Source organism: Hylobates moloch, unplaced genomic scaffold (assembly GCF_009828535.3).
Source record: "Hylobates moloch isolate HMO894 unplaced genomic scaffold, HMol_V3 SCAFFOLD_20, whole genome shotgun sequence".
NCBI classification, from domain to species: Eukaryota; Metazoa; Chordata; class Mammalia; order Primates; family Hylobatidae; genus Hylobates; species Hylobates moloch.
Genome location: NW_026652295.1, coordinates 51964117 through 51989547, shown reverse-complemented (window position 1 = coordinate 51989547; position 25431 = coordinate 51964117). Strand labels below are relative to the sequence as shown.

General features: G+C 34.8%; 1 protein-coding gene across 1 annotated transcript in view; it reads right to left on the bottom strand.

Moving 5' to 3' along the window:
• The window catches only part of TINAG (tubulointerstitial nephritis antigen), an 80719-nt gene that overhangs the window by 6669 nt on the left and 48619 nt on the right, over positions 1-25431 (bottom strand). The window contains exon 10 of the mRNA XM_032140398.2: positions 2752-2797. Coding sequence (XP_031996289.1) covers positions 2752-2797 — 46 coding nt within the window. The remainder of the gene's footprint in view (positions 1-2751; positions 2798-25431) is intronic.

Below are 25431 nucleotides of genomic sequence, written 5' to 3'. Positions count from 1 at the left end.
AAAATTTTTCTCCAGATTTAGCACTCTCATTTTTTTAAAAACACAATTTTGGAAAAATTCTGATATTTTCTACTTATTTAGTAGAATTTATGGCTTGCTGCTATGTGTTACATTTTACTCAGTAGTGAAAGACTTTCAATATTTTTATTATAAAAATAGGTTTATGTCATAGGACTATTTTTAAATACTTTGAAACCTCCACATATAATTGTGAAGAAATAAAACTTTCCTAGATTTCTCAGTGCTCTTGAATAAAGTATTTGCTTTCCTGACCCACAAAACATTGTATATAATATAAAGATAGGGAATGTTTTCTTTCATGTCTCCCAAAAATATTCTATGCTTAGCATACCTTGAGAATTAGATACGTAGCCATTCATCTAGTTTAATGATCTGATCTGAAGAGATAAGAAACTTCTCTTATCTCCTCTAGAGGCTCAAAGAGAGCAGAGACAAGGTCCTAAATTAAGCTTTAACATGTCAGAAGTATGGGGACATTATATCCTTTGGTATTTACATCTCAAAAGAGATGCAGCCCATCATCTGGAGACTTTATTGCTGTCTATCTGGACCTTGGAAAGATATGTTTCTATTCCTAAAGTTTATGGTGGGAACATAGGATCCTCTTCAACTCATCATAATGGAATGAAAGATGTTTCCTTCCTTTTGGGAAAGGAGGAATCTGCTTATCTCTCTCCTGTAAACAAATGGAGAAAATCTATTGTTCTTTGTCCATCATTTATGAGATATAAACTGCTACCTGTGTAGACAAATTTTATTGGTTCTTATCACATCACTGTAAGACTAAGGTGTGGGAGATGCATGCTGCTATGTTACTCTGGTTGTTGACCTAGTTATGAGTATCTGTTAAGAACTCCTTACTTCTGACCCCGGTGTTATATCTCTAGTTACGTCTATATCTATACTGATATCTATATCATCTAGATCTGTGGGATAATATCTCAGACCTTTCACAATTCTTTACAAAATAGTACAACAGTAGTTAAAGATTTCATATTTTAATTAAACCACTAGTATGTTTTATAAAAAATAAAATTATTTTAATTACTTGATTAGTTTTTCCTGAATGCATAGACTAAAATTATTCATTTGTTCATTCAATGAGTATTGTTTATATTCCCACTATGTACCAGTCAAAATACTTTACCCTTGAAATACATTGGTAAGTAAGTCAAATGTGATTCTGACTCATGAGGAGAACACAGTTCAGTAGAGAAAAAAGCCTCAATGTGCAAAATATTATAAATTTTAGTGTGATTCTTGTATTTCTACTGCTTACGTTCAACAATTTATCAAACAAATCATAGGAGAAAGAAATCTTACCCCTAGCCCCATGAAATAAAATTTTCTTTGAAGATGTTTGATAAGTAGTAAGTTCAGAATTGATAGTGAGTACAACAATGTAGTTAAAAGGGATGGTGTGCATGAATGTGTTAAATATATGAAAATGAGTGAGTACATAATCATACTCAGCGTGTGTGGGTGTGTGCGTGTGTGTGTGTGTGTACACATGTACACTACCTAGAGGTAGGGATCTAGGGTGGGAATGATCAGGTTAAGGATGAAAGGATCACAAAACATTTTCCTCTGCACATTCGTTCATATTCACTCAGCAAATGGCCATCAAGTGCTATATGCTAAGAACTGTTGTGAGTTAAATACATTCACCAAATAACTTGTTTTTTTCTCTAAATATTACATTGTTATGGGATTAAATAACTGTTCAAATTTATTTAATAAAAATCCTATGCAGAAACTTCATAGTAGGTATTCAAGTAACATATCCAGGTTTATAACTTATTTAACTATTGAACATTAATGTTGATTGTTGGCTACTAATTATTTTATTTTAATGAGAAAAATTATTTTTTTAAAAGCTCAGTTTAAATATAAAGAAGAACCATTCTACTTAAAAGTATCATACCTCCATATGTCAATAACACAAATATAAGGTACAAACACATAATTGGGTGATTGAATTCTGTGAGTGCCTTATGAAGAAATATACCAAGAGTCATTCTGATGAATACAAGTTCTAGCACCTAGTGTTTTGTAAGCCAAAATATGCCCTCTACTGTGTACACTTAAATTTAAATTCCATGGTAAGTATTACCACATAGACTTTATTCTATCTGTATAAAAATGTATATAATATTAGGACTTCAGACAACTGACCAGCTTGTTGTAATAAACCGAATATTTGAGGTAATATGTTCCAATCTTCTTCAAATTGTTTCTTACCTGAAACTTTCTGTTATTTTGAGAATAGATATTGGTCCTTTCTAAGTAAAGACACATGTGTATGTTATATTTGGCAAAAAGAAAAAAAAAGTCTTAACCTATAGGAGATATATATATATATATATATATATATAAATACTAACATAACAAAAGCATCAAGTTCATTGCCACATAAATATATATGAGGGAAGTTTAATCAATACTTTAATATAGAAGATAATAGAACAAAAAGTTACTCTCTTGATTCTCAACTTGGGGAAAAATAAACACTGATTTTTCTTTTACAATTTGAAATACCGGGAGTTGAGGAAAACTATAAATACAATATAAATGTTTATAATGAGTTTTGTGCTGGTGAAAACACTGATGTTATCAACAATATTACACAACTGAGGATGTGACTAAATAATACAAAGCAGGGAGCAGAGGAACAGAAGATTCGAACATATTCACTTCACAGCAGGAACTAAACTGGAAAGAGTTACATACCCAAAATTTTTCTTTCTGCCCTTGTGCTCCTCTCAGTGTGCCCCATCTACAATTAATAACAATAATAAAGATTGGTATGGTTAAAATGTTTGGTTTGCTTCTTGAGAGAATGCAGCTTATTGTCATTCCTACATCTTTTGTGTTTTCTCTCTGTCCCATCCTGTTTCACAATGGAAATATCACCATTGCCCTACAGAAATGTGCTCGTATAGTTTTCTTCTTTACCATAACATTATTTATGTGCACAGAACAGACTCATTTATACATAAATGGCTTGAAATCGAACTCATTGACCACAGGAGAGAAAGACAAAGGCAACTGGGGTACAAAGTTTTTAAAAGCACTTAAAAAATACTTATCCTCAAAGACTTTGAATTAACCCAAATGCCCATCAATGATAGACTGGATAAAGAAAATGTGGCACATGTATACTGTGGAATACTATGCAGCCATAAAAAAGGATGAGTTCATGTCTTTTATAGGGACATGGATGAAGCTGGAAACCATCATTTTCAGCAAACTAACACAAGAACAGAAAACCAAACACGGCATGTTCTCACTCACAAGTGAGAGTTGAACAATGAGAACACATGGACGCAGGGAAGGGACCATCACACACTGAGGCCTGTTAGGGGGTCGGGGGCTAGGGAGGGACAGCATTAGGAGAAATACCTAAGGTAGATGACTGGTTGATGGGTGCAGCAAACCACCATGGCACATGTATACCCATGTAACAAACTTGCCCGTTCTGCACATGTACCCCACTACTTAAAGTATAATAATAAAAAAAGAAAAAGAAAAATTAAATTAAAAAAAGGAGGTACAACCATATTACAGAAGAAATTAAAAGTCATAAATTGATTAAAATACTTATCCTCTTTATATCTAGCCCCTTGAAATGCTACCATACAAATCTACCACTCTACCTTAAATGGCATAAACTAAACATTTCCATGACTACAGTTATAAACCATAATGAAAACACAGATAATTTTGTAGTTTATGTAAAAATATTTATATATACATATTATTTTATAAAGTGGCTTAGTGCCTAATGTAGAATTTTTGTAAACACAGATAATTTTGTATTTTATGTAAAAATATTTATATATACATATTATTTTATACAGTGGCTTAGTGCCTAATGTAGAATTTTTGTAAACACATGTATGTATGGTTACAGAAGCTTATATTCTCACGACCGGTCCATTCTGAACGTAGCACATGACAGCTCATAAAAAACCTAAACCTACACGATTTCATTTTTCCTCATGGTTAAATCCAGTGAGGTAGGTATTATTAACCTGTTTCATGTACTGAGATAATGAAGATTTGCCCAATATCATACACTGGGAAGTGTTGAGCCAAGACTCCAAGTCTCACATTGTGGGGAAAAGAAAGAGAGATCAGCCTGTTACTGTGTCTATATGGAAGGAAGTAGACATAAGAGACTCCATTTAGTTCTGTATTTGAGATGCTGTTAATCTGTGACCCTACCCCCAACCTTGTCCTTGCAAGAGACATGTGCTGTGGTGACTTAAGGTTAAAAGGATTTTGGGCGGTGCAGAATGTGCTTTGTTAAACAAGTGCCTAAAGGCTGCTTATGGTTAAAGGTCATCACCATTCTCTTAAATCTAGAGAAAAAGAAAAACATTTGTCTCCTGCCCATCCCTGGGCGATGGAACATCTCCAGGTAAAACCCTTTGTGTGCTTTGTTTACTGAGTAAGGAGAAAACCGCCTTTAGGAATAAGGTGGGGCTTGCTGGAGCAATACTGCTAAAAGGATTATGGAGATGTTCGCATATGCATCTCAAGGCACAGCATTTTTCTTTTAAACTTATTGATGTTACAAGGATTTTTTGTTCATATGTCTTACTGCTGATTTCCTCCCTACAATGATCCTATTGTCCAGTCACTCCCTTATCTTTTTGATGGTAAAGATAATTATCAATAAATACTAAGGGAACTCAGAGGCCGGTGCCGGTGTGGGTCCTCTGTAAGCACAGCACCGGTCCCCTGGGCCCCGCTTCTCTTTCTCTACACTTTGTCTCTGTGTCTTATTCCTTTTCTCAAGTCTTTCGTCCCACCTAACGAGAAGCACCCACAGGTGTGGAGGGGCAGGCCACCCCTTCATCACATTCTTCTTAATACGTTATATTGCTTTTCTTTTACAGACATATAGGCCCCACTTGTAGTAGGTACTTACTTTCATGTAATTTGGTGAATTATGAGAATACAATTAATTCTGCCCACGTATTACCGCATTAACCTAACCCTAATATTCAAACTTCCAACAGCAGAGCTCCTTTAAGCTAAATTATGGTCTGCCATTACAGAGCAAACATTCTCTGTAGAAGAGATGCAAGTTTCCAACATGGTGAGTTTGCAGAAAGCTATTTTCAATAGGGCACAGAATAGAATGATGGCACCACAGCATGGAGGTATTGCCTAAAGATGATAAGTTTATGGTAGGGCTCTTGGGACACACACACACACACACACACACACACACACACACACAAAATATAATGTATTTGGATCCTTTGGCATGAGAGTGAGGGAAGAAAAAGTGATTTGGGGTGTGAGAAAACACAAAAGAATAATTTTGCTTTCTCCTGTTCCTGATAGAGACTAGGTTTCCTTCCCACTTTGTAAGATCTTTCAGACTTCTTGAGCTTGGTGCACTGAGGATGGTGTACGGGAAGAAGAAGAAATAGAAAAGTCATACAGAGAAGAGGCACCTCAGAATGTGGTGTATGCCTTTTATTATTTTGGTATTACTGAATAAATTAAAAGTGAAATAAACTCCCTTAGTTTGGAAACTTTTAAGAAACACAAACTATTACTTTTACTTTTGTTCAACTGCCATCATTTTTCATTATGTTTCCATATATTTTGTTACAATTTTCCAAACAATAATTTCAATGATGTAAAAGACAAGAATAATTCTTGCAAGTCTTTCAGCTCTTTAGAGTTGCTGTAAGTTTCTTTTCAAGAAACATGTTTATTATATATAATTTTAAGATGCTCATTTAAAATACCAGTCATTCTAAACCCAGAGAGAATAGCAGCATTCAGATTGTTACATGCTTTCTCAAAATGGGCAGCCAAACCAATTATCCAAGTCATTGACTAGAGGTGACAGAGGAATAGGAAAGTATGGCAACCGAGTCTAATAGTTTCAGAGACTAAGGTGCTGGTATCAAAAAATCAACAAAAGGTGTTAACCTTTCTGCAAAATTCAAATGAAAAGAAAATATCACATATGGAAAAATAACACCACAGAAGCTATTGTGTAGTTAGTTCACCTATGTTACAGCCTCTGTGTCAAATGACAAGCAAAGTCCATTCATCACAGGATTTAACATTTGCACTGCAACCTTCAGCTATCTCTTCTGTCCTCTATCTTCTCTAGACAGCTTCTAAGACAGTAATCAAATATTTCATAGAGTTGCAATGGGATGTTGTAAAAAAAATAGATCAGTGGGTTGTTTCCCCAATGATATTATAGCAAATTCCTGTGGTTAAAACCTTTATTTAAACTAAAATAAAGGTTAACTAGTGCAAAACAAGAAGGCTACTCATTTTATTCACTTATGGGAAAGAGTTCCTGTCTTCTTGAGGGCATTTTTTCCTAATATATGTATGTTCCTAAATTGTGGTACCATTCCTTTACTTGCTATTATACCAACAGGTTGAAAATTCTAGAAATACGCATATATTTTCACAAATGTTCTCTTATAAGTCAGTGACTTCTCTGAGGATATGAGGACCTTCATTATATTCATATTTGCTCTAAATATAACTATGTATACTCTATTTCCCTTTACATATACCTCTTCATTTGAAGATTATTTACAAACATTTGTTTAGACAGACCAGAACCTTACTTTACTGAGGTTATTTCTTATTTGTTTATTTATTTATTTATTTTTGAGACTGAGTCACACTCTGTTGCCTCAGGCTGGAGTGCAGTGGTGCCGTATTGGCTCATAGCAACCTCCGCCTCCCAGGTTCAAGCAATTCTCCTGCCTCAGCTTCCCGAGTAGCTGGGATTACAGGCATGTGCCACTGCACCCAGCTGATTTGGGTATTTTTAGTAGAGATGGAGTTTCACGATGTTGGCCAGGCTGGTCTTGAACTCCTGACCTCAAGTGATCCTCCCGCCTCGGCCTCCCAAAGTGCTGGGATTATAGGTGTGAGCCACTGCGCCCGGCCTACAGAGGTTATTTCTATACCTTTGTGAGTACAGTGGGTTCACAAGCTTGAGAGATCTTAATACTGGCTATTTGTTTTTTGTTTTGTTTTGTTTTGTTTTGTTTCTTCCTCAAGGAAATCCACTTAATACAGTTCTTTTGAATTGTTTCTACTTCATTAAATTAAATTGTTTCAGTTATCTGTTAAGACCCATTAATACCTTTTTCCCTCACAATTTAGTGATACCTGAGAATATGCTGGTTTTGAAAAATTCTGGGCAGCTCTTAGCCTATCTACCATGTTCCCTAAGGATGCACGAGTGCTGCCTGAGCCCTTCTGTCTCCCTACATTGAGACTGGGTTTCCATCTCTCACTCAATGCACATAATTATTTAAGCTCTTCCTTCAGGATTTATTTTATATGCCCACTTTTCATGAGTTCCAGAAACACTACTTTTTTATATATATGAGAAATCTTTATGGAAAGACCATAAAGTTCCTGAAGAGTAAGGTATTAAAACCCATGAGAGTGATTTAAAATCTTGTACTTCTAAGGTTATTAATATTTCCCTGCATGTGCCTTTTAAAAGGGATATTGTTCTTTTTAGATAACTGTCCTAAACACTAAACTTCTCTAAACCCTATTTTAAGTTATGACTAGATAGTAAAATTATTGGAACAGAATAATTTGCATATGATTTTAAATGATATTTTTTTTCTTTTCTTTAGTTTTGGTAGATTTTGCCAATGAGGCCCATACACCCAGTGAAGTCAGATTAGATGTCATAAATAAGAGACGGTTGAAAATATAACTATTAAAGCAAAATTTATATTCCCATTAGTATCCCTTTTAAGGTAAGCACAAAATCTCTCTTGTATACTACACCTGTTAATTTCTACCTTTTTTCAACAAATTACTGGTTAGCCCAAAGAAGACATATCTTTTGCTTTCAAGAAACTGTCAGTCTAATGGGAGTGATATTGAGGAATGAAAAACAAGAATATAAATAAATAGAATTCCATAAGTGTCACTTTTAAAAAAGAGCATGTTTTGAACATTTCTACAAGTTAACATATGAAAACATTAACTCTCTGCCAAAGGCAAAGATGACTTTGTTCAGAGTTGAGTAGAAATTTCTTCTCGACATGGGAGTGTAGAATTTACAGCAAACTCAGCAGGTGCAGTCACAGAGCCATGAAAACCTCATCTCTGCTTATTCTAGGAGCAGCACTTGGTCCAGTGTGACTGAAGAAAAGGGATGGGAGTGATGGGGAATGAAGTTAGGCAGGTGTGGCTCAGGCCTCCTAGATGGTTACCAGACTTGGCATTTACAAAGTTGGTGATAAAGAGCCACTTGAATATGGAATGTGACATGATCCAGATTATCTTTTAGAAAGACAGCTCTGGTGTTAGCATGGGGTATAGTCTCCAGCAAGAGCAGGCTGGAAGCAAAAGATTAATGTTGCGGTTCAAGCAAGTAATAATGAAATTCTGAATAAGAATGTAAGACCCATAAAGTAATGTTGTTTGTTCTTTTAACAGTTGTATCCTCAACATCTAGGGCAATGACATTCACATAGTTGACCCTAAATAGGTATTTGTTGAGCCAGTGAATTGATGTACCTTGGCAGAGGGAATAAATGAGAAGGAACAAGTTTGAGAATAACTTAGAAGGTAAAAGTGATGGAGTTTGTTGGCCGATTGATATGGAAAGAAAGGGATGAGAAAGAGTCAAGGTTAGCAACAGCATTTCAAAGTTGAGTGAATAGGTACATCAGATGTGCACTACTTGAGGTGCACTTCATATTATACAGAGATGTGTTTCTGATTATCTGGTTAGTTTATCATTGCCTAAGACAGTGGTTACAGAATTGCTTCACCTTCTTCTGGATTTTCTCTACTGATATGGCTCTACACATAAACCTTTAAATTAATGGCTTTTCTGTGTTTCTGACAAACAATAAGCCTAAGAATGAAGAAAAACTAATTTCCAAAAGAAATTCTGAAACAATCTTTCTCTACAGGAATTCTTCTGTGATGAGAATAATTATTTCCTAACTCACATGCTAAGAACACATTTGCTTAGGGATTGGATTCCTTAAAGCCAGTCTCACAACCATCTAAGAATCTGGAGTTAGAAGAAAAAGAAAAATGGTTTTATTTTATTATGATGGTAGGTATATTACACTGTAGCAGAATCACTCAGACAAAAATGTTGCAATATTTTGGAAGATTTGCTATTTCTGGGGTCTCTGTATGTACCCAATAGACTGATAACAGGGATTCAAATTCATGTTTTCTAGGCAGACAAACTGTATTAGTGAATATAGATCCAGACAGATTAAAAATGCAGTTTTAAAACAGTGGACATGTAAAGACATTTTATACAGGACACCCTACTTGAACAGGAAATTTTGGAGCAAAACAAGGAGCAAATATATCATATAACCTGATATGGAACTCCAAGCCTTCTTATTAAGGAAATGAAAATCAGATAGGCTAGCAGATAAAAAAAAAACCACTAGATGGGCTTCAAGTCAATAACAATCACATGACTACACTGGATATAGGATTTTGCTTCTGGAGGTAAGACTGCAGATAGAGTCTTAGTTCCCATTACACAAAGATTTGAAAGATAACTGCAGGAAGAATAACGAAAAGATAGGCAGGCTTTTATTTTCTTACACATGTTCTACTTGAGATGCTTAGGAACTTCATTTTTAAGAAAAGCTCATGCCTAGTAAATGAAGTGGTATTGAATATGAGGAAGTGTTAATTAATGCTAGATCAAAGATGGCTAAAAATAGACTCCACCGGAAAGCAAAATGAAATATGGGCATTCCCTACCACCCCTTAATTTTCTACTTGAGCAAAATATTAATCAAGCTAGGGTTCAATATATCTAAGATCAGGTACTTTTATCGATGTGTTCTGCCAGGAAGCTACAAATTTTATCACAGATTGAGGAGCAGATGATGGTTCATGAAATAGCATTTTTTGCATGAAAATATTAATATCACACATGATCCTGTGTACCTAATGTTAATTATCTAAACAACTTTATACTATGCCTACCATATTCCTTATATCCTGTTGTATCAGGAAGCAAGAAGATTACAAGTGTAGTACCACACGTAATTTGACCTATGAAAAGAAGTATGGAGAAAATTGATAAATGTGTGTGCCCAGTTCATACTCTAGTCAGAATGGCCTGCTGTAGAACTGAGAGAACTGTCCTTCTGTATTTACTATGCTGACAGAATATGCATTAAAACACCTACACATCTACAACAATGTGACATGTGCTGAGCAAAGAAAGAGCAAAGACCAAAATCATATATCATGATCAATGATAATTTACTAGGGTAATATCTTACGAAGAGAAACTTTAAAGGAAAACTTTATCCCTTTGATGTTAGGAATAGAAATGGCTTTTTACCTTCTCGTAGAATCTTAGCACTGGAAGGAGACTCAGAAATTACAGCATACTCTAAGGGTTGGCCAGCTATGGCCAACCTTTTTACAGGCAAAATCTAGCCTAGGATGCCTGTTCTTGTTAATAAAATTTTATGGAATATCCATGCTCATTTATTTGCATATTGTCCATGTCAGCTAACGGTAGAATTGAGTAGCCAAGACCACATGGCCCACAAAACCAATCAGACTCTAATTCAATTTACATATGTCATAGATAAAGGGACTGAGGCCCAAAAGGTTAAATAACATTTCAAGATTATATGCTTAAGTGGCTAAATTATCACTAGTGTCTTAGAAGCAGATAATAACATGAGCAATAAAAATTAGGACTAGAAAAAGGCAGAAAAGAGTAGAATCATTTCTAGCTGTGGTGAAGAGGAAAGGCATAATAGGCCTTGGATAATCTGTAGAAGATGACAGGGGAAATGAATGTATATCTGAGAGAGAAGAGCATCAAATAATGTAAGGAGCTGGCCTTCATGCATTCACAGAGAAATCGTGAAAGTTTTGGAAGAAAGAGGGATTGTAGGCGGCCATAGGAAGATAAAACTAGTGATGGTGAACAAGATATATTAATAAATGGAAAAGTGTGGGGTTGGGGGTAGGGGAAACAGTTGGGTCATTATAGCAATATTCTAACCAGGGTTGCATTTATCACATCCAAGTCTCATTTGTATCAAGAAATGTAGTGAACACAGTTGTTACATTGATGGGAATGGAGAAGTGTATTATTTAATGCATTTATTTTAAGGATCAAAATAAATCAAAGTTGTCACTTAATGCCACAACTAGTACTCATTAATCATGTGCAAAATTTGTTTTTTCTGTAGCCCTTTCCCCTTCACTGTAGCACAGACTTGGGCTGACTTTCTCTTTGGTCTTATTGAAGTAATCAGTAATATCCTAAATATTTCTGTGCAGAGAAGACATTGCAAATTGCCATAGCAACGTATGCCTTTTAACAAAACTCTTGGTTTATTCATTCACCAGAATTGTCATATAAATATACATATGTATGTATTTATATAATATTCTTGGAGCATCGGATAAAATCCTAATCCTAGATTCTGCAATGGTAATCTCATATCACATGCATATACAGATGTATAGTAATAACCCAGCAAGTGCTCTCTTTTCCATGGGACAACCAATCCATATTTCAGTTGACAGAGAGAAGTCAGAAGCCACCTTACCGCTTAGCCCTGATGTCCTCTCCCTCCACCCCCAAATCTCTGGAAATTCACAAACATAAACTTTCTAAATCGCTATGTGAATTCTATTATATTTGATAATTTGAGAGCAACACCTATGACAGAGGTATTCGATTATAAAATAAAATCACCAAAAAGTATTTATTAAGCTAACTTTGGAAAGTAGCACTGTACCAGGGGCTAATAACATTTTATTTCACAGGCATCTCAAAATCTGAAGTGTCTATAGACATTAAAATTAGTTGAGGCTGGGAGCAGTGGCTCACGCCTGTAATCCCAGCACTTTGGGAGGCCAAGGTAGGCGGATCACCTGAGATTAGGAGTTCGAGATCAGCCTGGCCAACATGGTGAAACCCCGTCTCTACTAAAAATACAAAAATTAGCCAGACATAGTGGCAGGTGTCTGTAATCCCAGCTACTCAGGAGGCTGAGGCAGGAGAATCACTTGAACCCAGGGGGCGGAGGTTGCAGTGAGCCCAGATCATGCCATTGTACTCCAGTCTGGGCAACAAGAGTAAAACTCTGTCTCAAAAAACAAACAAACAAACAAACAAACAAACAAACAAACAAACAAAAAACACGCTAGTTGAAAGCCATTTTATAAACCTGCTAAAGCATAATCTCAAACTTTGTATAATCCATTGCTCCCAGATCTCTATAAATTTAAGGAACTGCCTGTAATCACCTTCTCTAATTGAACAATTGTTCATGCACCATATTTGTCCTTGATATTTCCCAACTAAAAAAGTTTTGCTTTCTACCACAGTGATTTAATGCAATCCAATAGAGGTTAAGTGTAAATGACCAAATTCCTACCACTTACGTGGCTTTCTTAAACACATAGAATCACATTATCTAAGATCATAAAAAATTTTATTGCATTTGCCAAAGAAATTGTTTCTTCCTGTCATTACATTTCTCTTTTCCTTACTATCTTTATTCATCTACCTTTGAAATCAAGGTAAGGTAGGTCAAAATTAAATAAATAAATAATAAATTTTAAAAATAAATGTAAAATTATATCACATCACAGATAAGTACTCATTAATATCATAATAGAATCATTCTAAATTCTATTTTTTAATTCTGAAAATACATTCAGAGTAATAAAAAAAGTTAAAGAACATTTGAATTTTAAACACTAAAGAAAGTATAAAGTGAGCATAAGGGGGCAGACACACTGTCTCATTTAATCCTCACAATAAGACAGAGGGAAACTTCTTATCCCAGTGGGACAGATGAGAAAACCGTGATGTAGAGAGATCATACGACCTGCCTGAGTTCACCCAGCGAGGCCAGAACTAGCATTTGAATCTAAGCTTGACCCCAGTATCCTCATTCTTTATGCTATAAAGCATTCCTTCACAATCAAGACTAGTCCTACACTTGACCTCAAGTCGAAAAGTTTTCTCTCTCTCTCTCTCTCTCAGACACACACACACACACACACACACACACACAGGTTTTGTAAGTGACATTTTTTTGGAATGTAAAGATAGCTTTCTAAGAATTCTTTTAAAAACAACACTCCTACAATGTCTTTGCCTGAATAAACAGAAAGCTCTTCCTTCTTACTGTCGTTATTTGCCTTGTCTTGCTTTGTTTTGTAATAGGCCAGTTCATAGCAATAGCACTTAGAGTGGAACAGACCTGATCAGTGTTTGAGATGATGAATCAATGAAGGACCAGTGTCAAACAAGACAAAACAAATGGAACACAAACTGTTCTGTCAAGTTGATTCAGTACTGACAGACAAGGCAACATGATTCAATCAGCACTGAAAACAGAAAAAAAATAAAGCCCATCTATCAGTTTCAGCATCCCCAGGGCTCTCTGCACCTCTACTGTTCTGACAGTGAGTTCAGCTCAAAAGATCCCAACAGTCCTGTGGGACCTCTCAGTGGCTTCCTTGAGTGACTGATTGATGGCTGCAACAAATCTGAGGGTCATAATTTCTTTCATTTACGAAGGCTGTCCATGTTATTCATCTCCGTATCTCCAGCACTAGCAGGATGCCTGGCACACAACCATCACTCAATAAAATTTGTTGAAAGTTTGAATTAAGAATAAACTTCAGAGTATATAAATAAATGAAATAATTTCTATTTCATATTATATATTTCATAATTTATAATTTATATTGGTTGCATTTTTTTCACTTTGTAGTAAGGTTCAAATATTTTTGGAAGTCATTCAACATAACAGCCAAAGGATTTTCTTAGCCTTCATATAATCTTTTCTTTTCACCACCTTTAGTACACACACAATATAGAAATATATTAATGCCAAGTAAACTCATATAACAGAAATCATATTTGTCAGGACTTAAGGTGGACGTAAAATAATATTGTAATTAAATTTGTGCATGCAATTGTAACAGCAGACATGAATTCAAAGATTCATCAGGAAGAACCAACTGTCATTTATTTATTTATTTTTCTTCAGACTTCAATGGGCATTTTTTTAGTCCTGGTTTTATTTGACATCTCAGCAACATTCCACACTACAGGCCATTTCTGCCTTCTTAGAACTCTCTTTCCCCTAGGTCTGTGTGACATCAAATCCTCATTGTTTTCCTCTTCCCTGTTTGGCCATTTCTTTTCAATTTTCTGATAATCTTCAGTAATTTAAAAACTTCTAGAGGTAATTATAAGGTAACTTTTCATTGAAGAAATTCAGATTAAACTATCTGGCCCTAAAGCTATATGGGGTAGTATTATTTTATTTCCTCAATGGTTTACCCTATAATCATTTACTTAATCTAATTTTCAACTAAGATTAAATTTGTGTGTTTCTAGAAAATTAAATCATAAGGATTGATGAGCTGGTTGTATTAATATTATGATGGCAGTAATTGTAATGATGATATTTAAAATAGTAACAGTTGTTGCTAACTCTGTGTATAGTGCTTCAATTATTTAACACTGTTCTAACTGCTTTCCATACACTAACTCAACACCATACTCCTAGTCCTAATACAGCCAAAAATATTCCTAAACATAAAATCTATAATTTTAAAATGTACCTTAATAACAAGATTCTAACGTTTTAGTTCAAAACTCTTGGATTGTATTTTTAAGTTTTAAAATTTATTTATATAGCATACATATAGAGATTATCACATATATGTGTGTTCTTGCATTCTAAAAGTTCCAAACAATTTAGTAAGCATGAAACAAGCTTTTGGATTTCTTTTGAGTTGTTTTAATGTGTACAATAGTGTATTGCTTTCCATATCGATAGACCAAAGTTCTTTTCCTTTCTAAATTTTACTAATTTTCTCTATCACTGAATGTCATCTTTTTACAAGCGAAAAGTGATTTTCTAAAAATTGTGTGAGAGTTACTGCATATGGGAAGATGAGTAAGCTCATGAGGAGCAAGCATATTAAGTGACTACTTTCAAACACCAGCCTTACAGCTCATGTTTCAAATTTTCTTACAAACATTACATATTGAAATAACTCTTGAATTCTGGGGCTATTTTGCAAGTCCTAAGAACCAGGAATGTTCGATTCAAAAATGTCAAATATCTACTTTATGACTTTTGTGATCAGAAAACAGTAAACATTATTTAAAAATATATCTGAATATATTTCATATATTGTATATCATAAATATCTACATGTAGCCTTCAAATGTGTAATAAAAAATGTACAAGCCTTTAAAATTTCAATGTAAGAATCCCTGAAATATAGCATTTATCTAAAGAAAGCAAAACACAGGGTACTTAATAGTAGTTTTTAAAAAGTAAAAATATCTATATTATCTTCTTTATTAGTTAAAAAAAATCAATTTAAGTTGTTCTGAGGTTTTTGTTTTGTTTTTTAATCTCACTTGGAAAAATAAACAGGAAAATAAGTACATAAATATTAAGAAAAATGAGAGCAATGAAGCAATGCATACAATACCTGGTAGTAAAACTAAGTGGAATACATTGAATTATAATAGTATTTTGAACAAGACACTCCAGAATCAAACCCTAATAAATTTATATAAGAATTTAATAAGCAATAAAATGCATTAAAAGAGTGAGGAAGAGGTACATTATTAATTATGCAATATTGAAGCTTTTAGTTCAGAGTTTGAAGAAAAAAATTAGATCCTCACCACACATCATATGCCCAAATATCTTTCAGGCATACTTTTGACATAATTACATAATAATTTAATAATGTGTAATAATAATTTAATAACTATTATTTAATATTTAAATTATAATTTGAATATTACTTATTAATTACTTTAATATATAACATATAATTATATAATATGTTATATATAATACATTATATTATATGTTATATATTATAACATATGTAACATAATATTTAGTATAATATACAACTTTTAAATATCTAGAATAAAAGTTAAAATACTATACGGGTCAAAACCATCAGAAATAAAATTACAAAACCCAACAATAACGGGGTTTAGTCAATATTCTAATGGGATATTTCTTCTCTATGGACCCAAAGTTTGCGTCCCCTCAAAATTCATATGTTGAAATCTTAACTCCCAATGCAATGGTATTACAAGGCGGGGCCTTTGTGAGTGATTACTTGATGAAGGTGGAATCCTCATGAATAGGATTAAAGGACACCACAGAGAGCTCCCCCATGTGAGGACACAGCAAGACAGTCATCAATGAACAAGAAAGCAGGCCCTTCATCAAACACCAAATATGCTGGTACAACAATCTTAGACTTTCCATCCTCCAACACTGTGAGAAATAAATGTTGTGTAGGTCACCCAGTGTATGATATTTTTGTTACAGCAGTCTGAAGGAACTAAGACAGCTTTCAATGCATAATGAGCTCATACACAACAAGTTTTAAAAACTAGCACTCTACTAGAAAAATGAACAAAGAACAACAATAAAGAGTTCACAGTAGAGGATGCTCAAATGAATAATTAACATGTTCGCCTTTAATTCTGGGCCATTTTCTACTCCGGTTTTCACTTGTACCATCTCTGCAGCACCTGCACATGCTCAGGTAGGGTTCTTCTCTTTGCTTCTATATACTTTTATGCCATTCATTTCTAAACCAATGAATTTACAATATTACCTGTCCATGTAGCTGTCTCCACTATTAGACTATGTGGACTTCAAGGTCAGGCAAATTTATGTATGTATTTCCCGGAGCTCATCTTTGCCAAAGTGCATCAGGAAAACATTCGTTTTACTTTTTAAATGTTATTCAGCTTCCGCTACTTGCCTTGCAGTTTACTGAAATCCTCTTTCTTTTCTTTGGTCACAGTTTCTGAACTCAGATTTATCTCAGAGTAGAATGACTCAGAACTAGGATGCTGAACTGAACTGCTTGCAAATGTAAAAGACATATTGGTCTCTTTATCAGGAACATCATTTCAAAGGATATGGGGAAAAGAGATGTCACATGAACACGTATTGGAATTTACACTGTAAACCAAACAATGTTGGTGCAAAGGCATGTAAGTTAATATAGAATTAATGGAAGAATGTGAAGAAAACTCAGAGACAGTGAAGAAAGCCAGGATAGGCTCCAAGATCAGTAAGTAGTCATCATTAAATAGAAGAATGGCGCCCTGCCTTGGCTACCTCTTAGTATCATTTTTTATTGGATTCCTCCTTGCTCTACACTTACCCATGAGTTCCTTCAGATTCTTTAATATGTCATATTCTATCTCCCTGTGAGATTACGCATTTCCTGCTCATATTTCCTGGAGCAGCCTTCTGTTTTCATATATCCTTAATACTTTCTACTTGCCCGACTACATTCCACAGTAGGTGTCACTTTTTCCTGGCAACCTTCCCTGGTCCCCAGATTTGGAATTATGTGCCTTCCTAGATAATGCACATCTTCACTACTCAATGTATATCCCTGTCCTATCTCCATCTACACACTTAAGACATTGGACATTGGCACTTGCTTCTCTCTCTCTCTCTCTTTCTCTCTCTCTCCCCCTCCCTCCCTCTCTCTCTCAATGCTGAGGACAGAGGCACTATTCTATTGATATTTGTATTCTTAATGCCTACCATGGTACTTGGCATGTATTATGTGTTTTTAAAGAGTTTCTTATTGAAAAATTAAGCAAATGTTTTAATCTATATATAAAACATGTAGTTCAAATCAAGTAAGAATTTAATTTTAGATATTAAAAAAGCTGCATTTGTTTTTATCCTAAAGACTTTTCTAGTAAAAGAGGGAATAGAGCAATTGCTTGAGAAAACCTAGGAGGCGACCAGACTTTGAGGAATCTTGAGACTGGATCTTTCTTTTTCACACACACGCACACACACATGCACACACACACACACACATATGTGTACACATATAGATACAGTATTCATAGACCATTAATTTTGAAGTCAGATAACCTGAAGAGTTGTCTTAACATTCTCAGTCTCTTGTTTCTGGCAAAATGAAATAATAATTCCCATCTCGAAAGGATTTTAAAAGTATGAGGGTTGTATTTCGTGACAGTTCTACTACAGTTGTTTAGTGATAGTTCTACTACAGTGATTATGGATATAGTTGGTATCAAAAGAATGTATTACTTTATTCATATTTTTGAGACAAGGTCTCTATGTTGCCCAGTCTGTTCTTGAACTCCTAGGCTCAAACAAGATTTTTGCTTCCTAAGTAGCTGGTACTACAGACACACACCATTGCACCTGGCTGTTCAAGCTTATAAAGCAGGGATTCTCTAAATTTCTCAGTGAAGACTCTCTAAAGAGAGAACATAAAATCTCAGAGACCCTGAGAGATATAGACCAAGGTAGCTCTCTACAAACTCAAAATTTGAATCTCTAATGGTTTTTTGCTTTAAAATTTATGCAAATTTGGAATTCTACTCCAAAATATAACTCTATTAAAATGTTCCTGTCAAATCTTTTCATTTTCCAGTCACCTTTGCATTTGGGTGGAGCCATTGAATGAGTTCTAGCCAAAGGAATATGAATGGAGTTGTGGATCCTTTCTGAGTTAAGGCTTTAAGAAGTGCATTTAAGAAGACTTCCTTATGCTCTTCTTCATTGTCCTTAGGCTGGATGAGATCACAACCTGTGACCCTCACAGATGATAGATCAAGAAAATGGGAAGAGCTTCAAAGCCCTGAAACCATATAAAGGCGAGTCACCCAACAACTAAAAGCACGCATCCTAAACTATTATGTGAACAAGAAATAAACTTCCATTAATATATTTGAATTATTAAATATTTTGAGTCTATTTGTGGTAGTGGCTACTGTTATTCAAACCAGTGCACCCCACGAAAAAAGAAAAGTGCAAGGAAGAGAGAAGTCTTTTGCAATCGAAAGACATTCTAACACCCGAATTAAATGTTATTGCAAAGTCTACACTAATTATCGCACATTTATTTGCATTTGCTAAATAAGCATAGTAGAAATGTTCATTCAACTGTCTTAGACTTCCCCATGCATTAAGAACCTCTAATTAAAACATCTGCTCTGAATTGATCAATTTGCCAGAGGTTAAACATAACATAGCATGAAAATTCAGACTTAGCATTCAGTTGTTATTCAAAAAGACAGAGGAAAAAGAAAAGATAAATGGAGAAAAACAAGTGGTGGCCCCAATAAAACTACGTCAAATAATTTGTAATTGCCCTAAATAATAATTTGTGATCTAGGATTTCTTAAAATTTATTCGTATGTAAAATATGGTAAAAATACATTAAAATTCAATACTGAGGCATTATTTTCATGCTCTCCTAAACGGCAAATATCTTTAATCAGAGCTAGCCAGACAGATGATAGGTAGGTAGATAGATAGATGATAGATAGATAGATAGATAGATAGATAGATAGATAGATAGATGATAGATAGATAGATAGATATAGAGATATCAGTGGTTTATAACTACATATTGAGGCACCTAAAATAGAAAATTATGGCTTTTAATCAGTTTATAAAACTGTATTCTTAACCTGTAAAATATTATTTCCTTATTATTACGTAATTACTTTATTTTCTCATAATGGTTTTAAAAATCTAACAAATAAAAAAGAAACCAAAGAATCTTAAAATCAGAATTATCATGACAAACTATTATGTGAACAAAAATAAACTTCTATTAATATATTTGAATTATTAAATATTTTGAGTCTATTTTGACTCAATCATTTTTCTATCTCCTCCAAATTCCTCAATTCTCTCCTTTTATCAGTCTTATGTCATTTATCAGTCTTTCTGTCATTTTAGTAACATATCAATCTTTGAGCTGATGTGTTATGCATATCCTAAACCCTTTTTTCTTTTCTGACTTTTTATTGCACCCATTTGGAAAATCATCAGTCTTGGATCAACTCATTTTCCCATTTCTCTTTGCACACAGCTGAGCAGTTGACCACAACTGCAGAAAGCACACACAAGAGGGCAGAAAGGTACTATTACCAATGCCTAATGATCCCTTTGGGTGCCCCTGGTCATCTTCCCCTCCTAAATACCCAGATGACCACCACAAACTATCTAATTTTCCTCACATTTCTAACTATATATCCCTCTCCTCCCACCACATCTTTTTTCTACAGATAACCTAATCTTCTAGTGCCTAAAGATAGAAGAGGCAATCCAACAGAAATTTTTCTAAACTTACCACTACTCTAAACACCATAACGTTTTCAACTAACTTCATTTTCTCTCCAGATACAATAGAGTTACCACTTGGTCCCCTCTCTAAGACCGATTTCTATGCATGCTCTTTGAATACCAGCCTTTCCAGGCTTCCAGCTTTCTAAGAAACCCTACGTTAGCAACTCTCTCCTACTTTTTTCTTTTTAAATCTCACTGGCCTTCTCCCACTCTGTCTCTGTAAACTCATCCTTTTCTAGTCAGTAAATAAATATTGAATGTTCTCATGGCTTAGTCTCAATCAGTCTGTCTTCCTTCTTTTTCTGTGTAGCCCTATCCATGCTCAACTTTTCTCTCTCCTGAGAGATCAATAAATCTGCCTGTTTTTGTCTGATATCCATTGGCACTTTAATGTCTCGAAAACATCTCTAAACTATGAGATCCCGCAGTAGACTTTTTCTCCATCTCATTGTATGAGACCATTCCCCGCCATAATTTTAAAGGTAGATCACTCTTGACTTCTCCTTCAGCATGTCCCATTACAAGCTCACATCATGTCTTATAGCTTTTCTCCCTAAATATGTCTTGATCCACTCATATCTCCCAACTCTTCTACCATCTTACCAAGTCCAAACTCTGATCTTTTACTTGCAATACTGAAATTTGCCTCTATGTCACACTCTTTATACTCAGAGCAATCTTTAAATAATGCAAACAAAGATTATGCCACTTTTCTACTTAAAAACTTCAATTACTTTCCTTTACTCTTTATATCTTTAACCACATACTTAACATCCTCGACAAAAATCTGTGATATAGTCTACAAGTCCTGCCTTTTGTGATTCAGCAAATACAATCTTCCTTGTGTCCACACAGTGTTGTGTAGTCTTCTAAGCATAGGGACTTCACACAAGTTGCGCCCTTTGCATGTTTCTATACAACCCATAAATCCCAGCTCAGACTTTACTTCCTCAGTGACATTTCTCAGATCTTCAAAATTGGGCCAAATCTATCATATGTCTTCTTACCACTTTCTACCTTGCCTTTATAAAATAAAATTGCAGAAATCCAGTCAAAACTTCAGGCTGTACTTCTAATTCTAGTTCTTTTTCTATTTCTACCACATCTGCAGTTTCTTTCCTCACTAAAGTCTCAAAATCCACCCACAGTAATCCCTGAGGATTGGAATCAACTTCTTCCAAACTCTTGTGAATGTTGATATGTTGAACTTCTATGAATCACAAGTGTTCTTAATGGCATCTAGAATGCAGAACACTTTCCAGAAGTTTTCAGTTGACTTTGCAAAGATCCAGCAGAGAAATGATTATCTATGGCAGGTATAGCCTTATGAAATGCATTTTGGAGTAATAACACTTGAAAGTAGAAATTACCTCTTGTTCCATGGGCTGCAGAATGGGTATTGTGTTAGCACACATGAAGACAACATTAATTTCCTTGCACATCTCCATCAGAGTTCTTAGATGATTAGGTGCATTTTCAATGACGAACAATATTTTAAAAGGAATCTTTTTTTTGAGTAGCAGATCTCAACAGTGGGCTTACAATATTCAGTGAACCATGTTATAAACAGATTTGCTGTCATCCAGGTTTTATTGTTCCACTTCTAGAATGCACGCAGAGTTAATTTAGCATAACTCTTAAGGGCCCTAGGGTTTTTGGAATGGTAAATAAGCATTGGCTTCAACTTCAAGTGCCCAGCTATCTTAGACCCTAAAAAGAGAGTCAACCTGTCCTTTGAAGCTTTGATATCAGGCACTGATGTCTCATCTTTAGCTATAAAAGTCCTGGATGGCATCTTCTTCCAATAGAAGACTGTTTCATCCACATTGAAAGTCTGTTATTTAGTGTAGCCACCTTCATCAATTATCTTAGTTAGATCTTCTGGATAACTTGCTGCAACTGCAGCATCTATCTACTCTCCATCAGTACTAGCTACTTCACTTTGTACTTTTATATTATGAAGATGGCCTCCTTTCTTAAGCCTTATGAACCAATCTCTGCTAACTTCAAGCCCTCCTTCAGCAGCTTACTCACCTTTGTCAGCCTTCATGGAATTGAAGCGAGGTGGGGTCTTGCTTTGAATTAGGCTTTGGCTTAAGGACATGTTGTGGCTTGTTTCATTTTCTTTCCAGTCCACTAAAACTTCTTCCATTTCAGCAATAAGGCTGCTTTGCTTTCTTAATATTTGTATATTTGTTGGATTAACACTTTTAACTTCCTTCAAGGTTTTTTCCTTTCTATTCACAATTTGGCCAACTTTTTAATACATGAGGGCTAACTTTTGGCCAATCTCCAACAACATGCCTTCCTCACTAAGCTTAATCATTTCTAGCTTTTGATTTAAAGTGAGAAATGTGTGACTACTCTGATACGGTTTGGCTCTGTGTCCCCACCTAAATCACATGTTGAATTACAATCCCCAGTATTGAGGAGGGGCTTAGTGGGAGGTGACTGGATCATGGGAGTGGATCTCCCCTTTACTGTTCTTGTAATAGTGAGTTCTCATGAGATCTGGTTGTTTAAAAAGTATGTAGCACTTCCCTCTTCTCTCTCTCTCTCTCCTATCGCCATGTGAAGATATGGCTTCTCCTTTGCCCTTTGGCCATGATTGTAATTTTCCTGAAGCCTCTCCAGTCATACCTCCTGTACAGCCTGTGGAACTACGAGTCAATTAAACCTCTTTTATTTATAAATCACCCAGTCTCAGGTAGTTCTTTATAGCAGTGTAAGAATGGACTAATACATCTTCCTTTCACTTGAACCCTTAGAGGCCTTTATAGGACCATTAATTACCATAATTTTAATATTGTTGTGTCTAAGGGAATAGATAGGCCTAAGGAAAGGAGAGAGATGGGAGAACACCCCATTGGTAGAAGAGTTAGAACATACACAATATTTAACAATCAAGTTTGCCATCTTATATGGATACTGTTTGTGGCACCCCAAAACAATTACTATCATAACCCCAAAGATCACCAATCACAGGTCACCATAACACATGTAATAATGAAAAAGTTTGAAATATTGTGAGAATTACCAAAACGTAACACAGAGACTATGCTGTTGGAAAAAATGGTACCTTTAGACTTTCTCCATGTAGGGTTGCCACAAACTTTCAATTTGTAAAAAAAAAAAAAAAAGTATCTGTGAAGCACAAGAAACCAAAGCACAATAAGATGAGCTAGGACTGGACTGTATATCTTCGGTAAGATTCTGCTCCACAAACAGGGATGACAAGATGAAAAAAAGTCAACGTTTATACTAATTCTTTCCTGTAATTTTATAAAAATTTTACTGTTGAATTTATTCATTTAAGTTATTGCCCTAATTCCTAAGATTTATCAGCAAAAGTAAATGGCATTAATGCATTACAACCAACTTGAGACTTGGGGATTAAATAAAGCTTACACCTTCAATGGACAGGGACACAAGGCAAATTCTAATGGGCACTAAGATGTGGAATAGGGCCATAATATGGAGAATATTGGCTGGGATCAAAATCCGAAATACCATATTTTGTTGATTGTAAAACACACTTTTTTGACATTTTAACATCTCTAAAATTGAGATTCGTACCATAATCGATGGAGTTTCTTAGTTTAATCAGAAATATTTTCCTCTTTTTATTGGCATATATAATAAGGCCGTATTTCAAAATAAATGGTGTTATTTATTCAATTAAATGCATTTATAGCCATAGCATTCAAAATGGGGATGACAGAGTTTTTGAAAGGGAAGAGAGAGGAGGGAAATAAGGCTATTAGGAGCAAATATATGTGTTTCAGGTTTGTATCTACCTACCACAGTCGTGTGAGTTATATGTATGGGAATATATAGCTTTTATCACCTTATGCTAGAATCAGTTGAGAATGTATCTGCTTCACCCGCTAAACTCCTTAACAGGAGGACTATAAATCAATCATCCTTGTATTTCCCAGTTCTGGGCACTTGATAGAAGATCAAATTCATTTGTTCAATAAGTTAAATCTAATAGTTTCACCTTCTACAAAAAGTGCAGCAAACATAATTTGTTGTGATACATTAGTTAGGTACTTCTTAGGAGTATATTAAGTTCTCTGATAAGGAATATTTACTTACTTGAGCTATTTGATTGCTCTCTAATTCATTAATGCATTTATTTCTTGAATGTAGTAATTACCAAATCAGGAAATCCTAATGGAGAAATGAATTAAAATCTAACTGCTCCAGGGCACCTACCAATGCTCAGGTGACCTAAGATATTTGTAAAATTTAAAAAGTATATATTTTCCAAAACTAATTTGCCTACTAGCAGACTTGGCCTTAACTGTTACATGAGTAAAGTAAATTTATAAAGATCCCAATTTTCTAGGAGTTTATAAAAGTGAATTCACTATTGCAACTGACACATCAAATGTGAATACACAGTGATAGAGGATTAAATGTAAACACATTTATATCTTGTTCAAATTAAGCATGAATGAATATAGAATTAGAGAAAAGAAAACATGACCAGTATGACTAAATAGGTGGTAGAAATTATAAATGGTCAGTTATAATAAATCAAGGGAGGCTCCAAACAGTGAATGGAATTTTAGTTCTATGAATAACAGAAAAGTATAGGTCAATCACCTAGTGTGTGGTAGAAAATTTTTCCTAGATCCAGGATGCCCCTAGATTGGGCAAAAATTGATAATGAAACATATATAGGAAAAAGTTTAGAAGAAATTAGACTTTTACACTTACTGGAAATGGAACTTAGGTAGAGCTGAATTTCCAGTTACAGTGACACTGTTAAGACATTTTATTCCATTTACCTTCCCGAAAAGCCCCAGAACAATTAAGAATGGAAAAGCACAATAAAATGGAATGAATTTTAAGACCTTAATGATTTCTATCTTTAATAAATTCAAACAAATGGCCATAATTTCAAAACACAACTTTGAGGAATAAGAAAAAAACCTTTTGTTCTGTACCAAAGTAAAAATGAGTGCTGAGACAGCACTCACCACAACCGTCCCCCTGCACCACTGGACCTGCAGAGGAAAAATTTCCCCTTAGAAGTACATCACACAGTCTAGAAACACCCCTTAAGATTTTTGTAATGAGGACCATTTGCAAGCTAATGCGATCAGATGTCAATCCCTTCCCGTACTACCCACTGGGAGTCAGCTGAAAAAGAAATTTCATACTAGAAGCCAATTGGGTTGCCAAAGTCCAG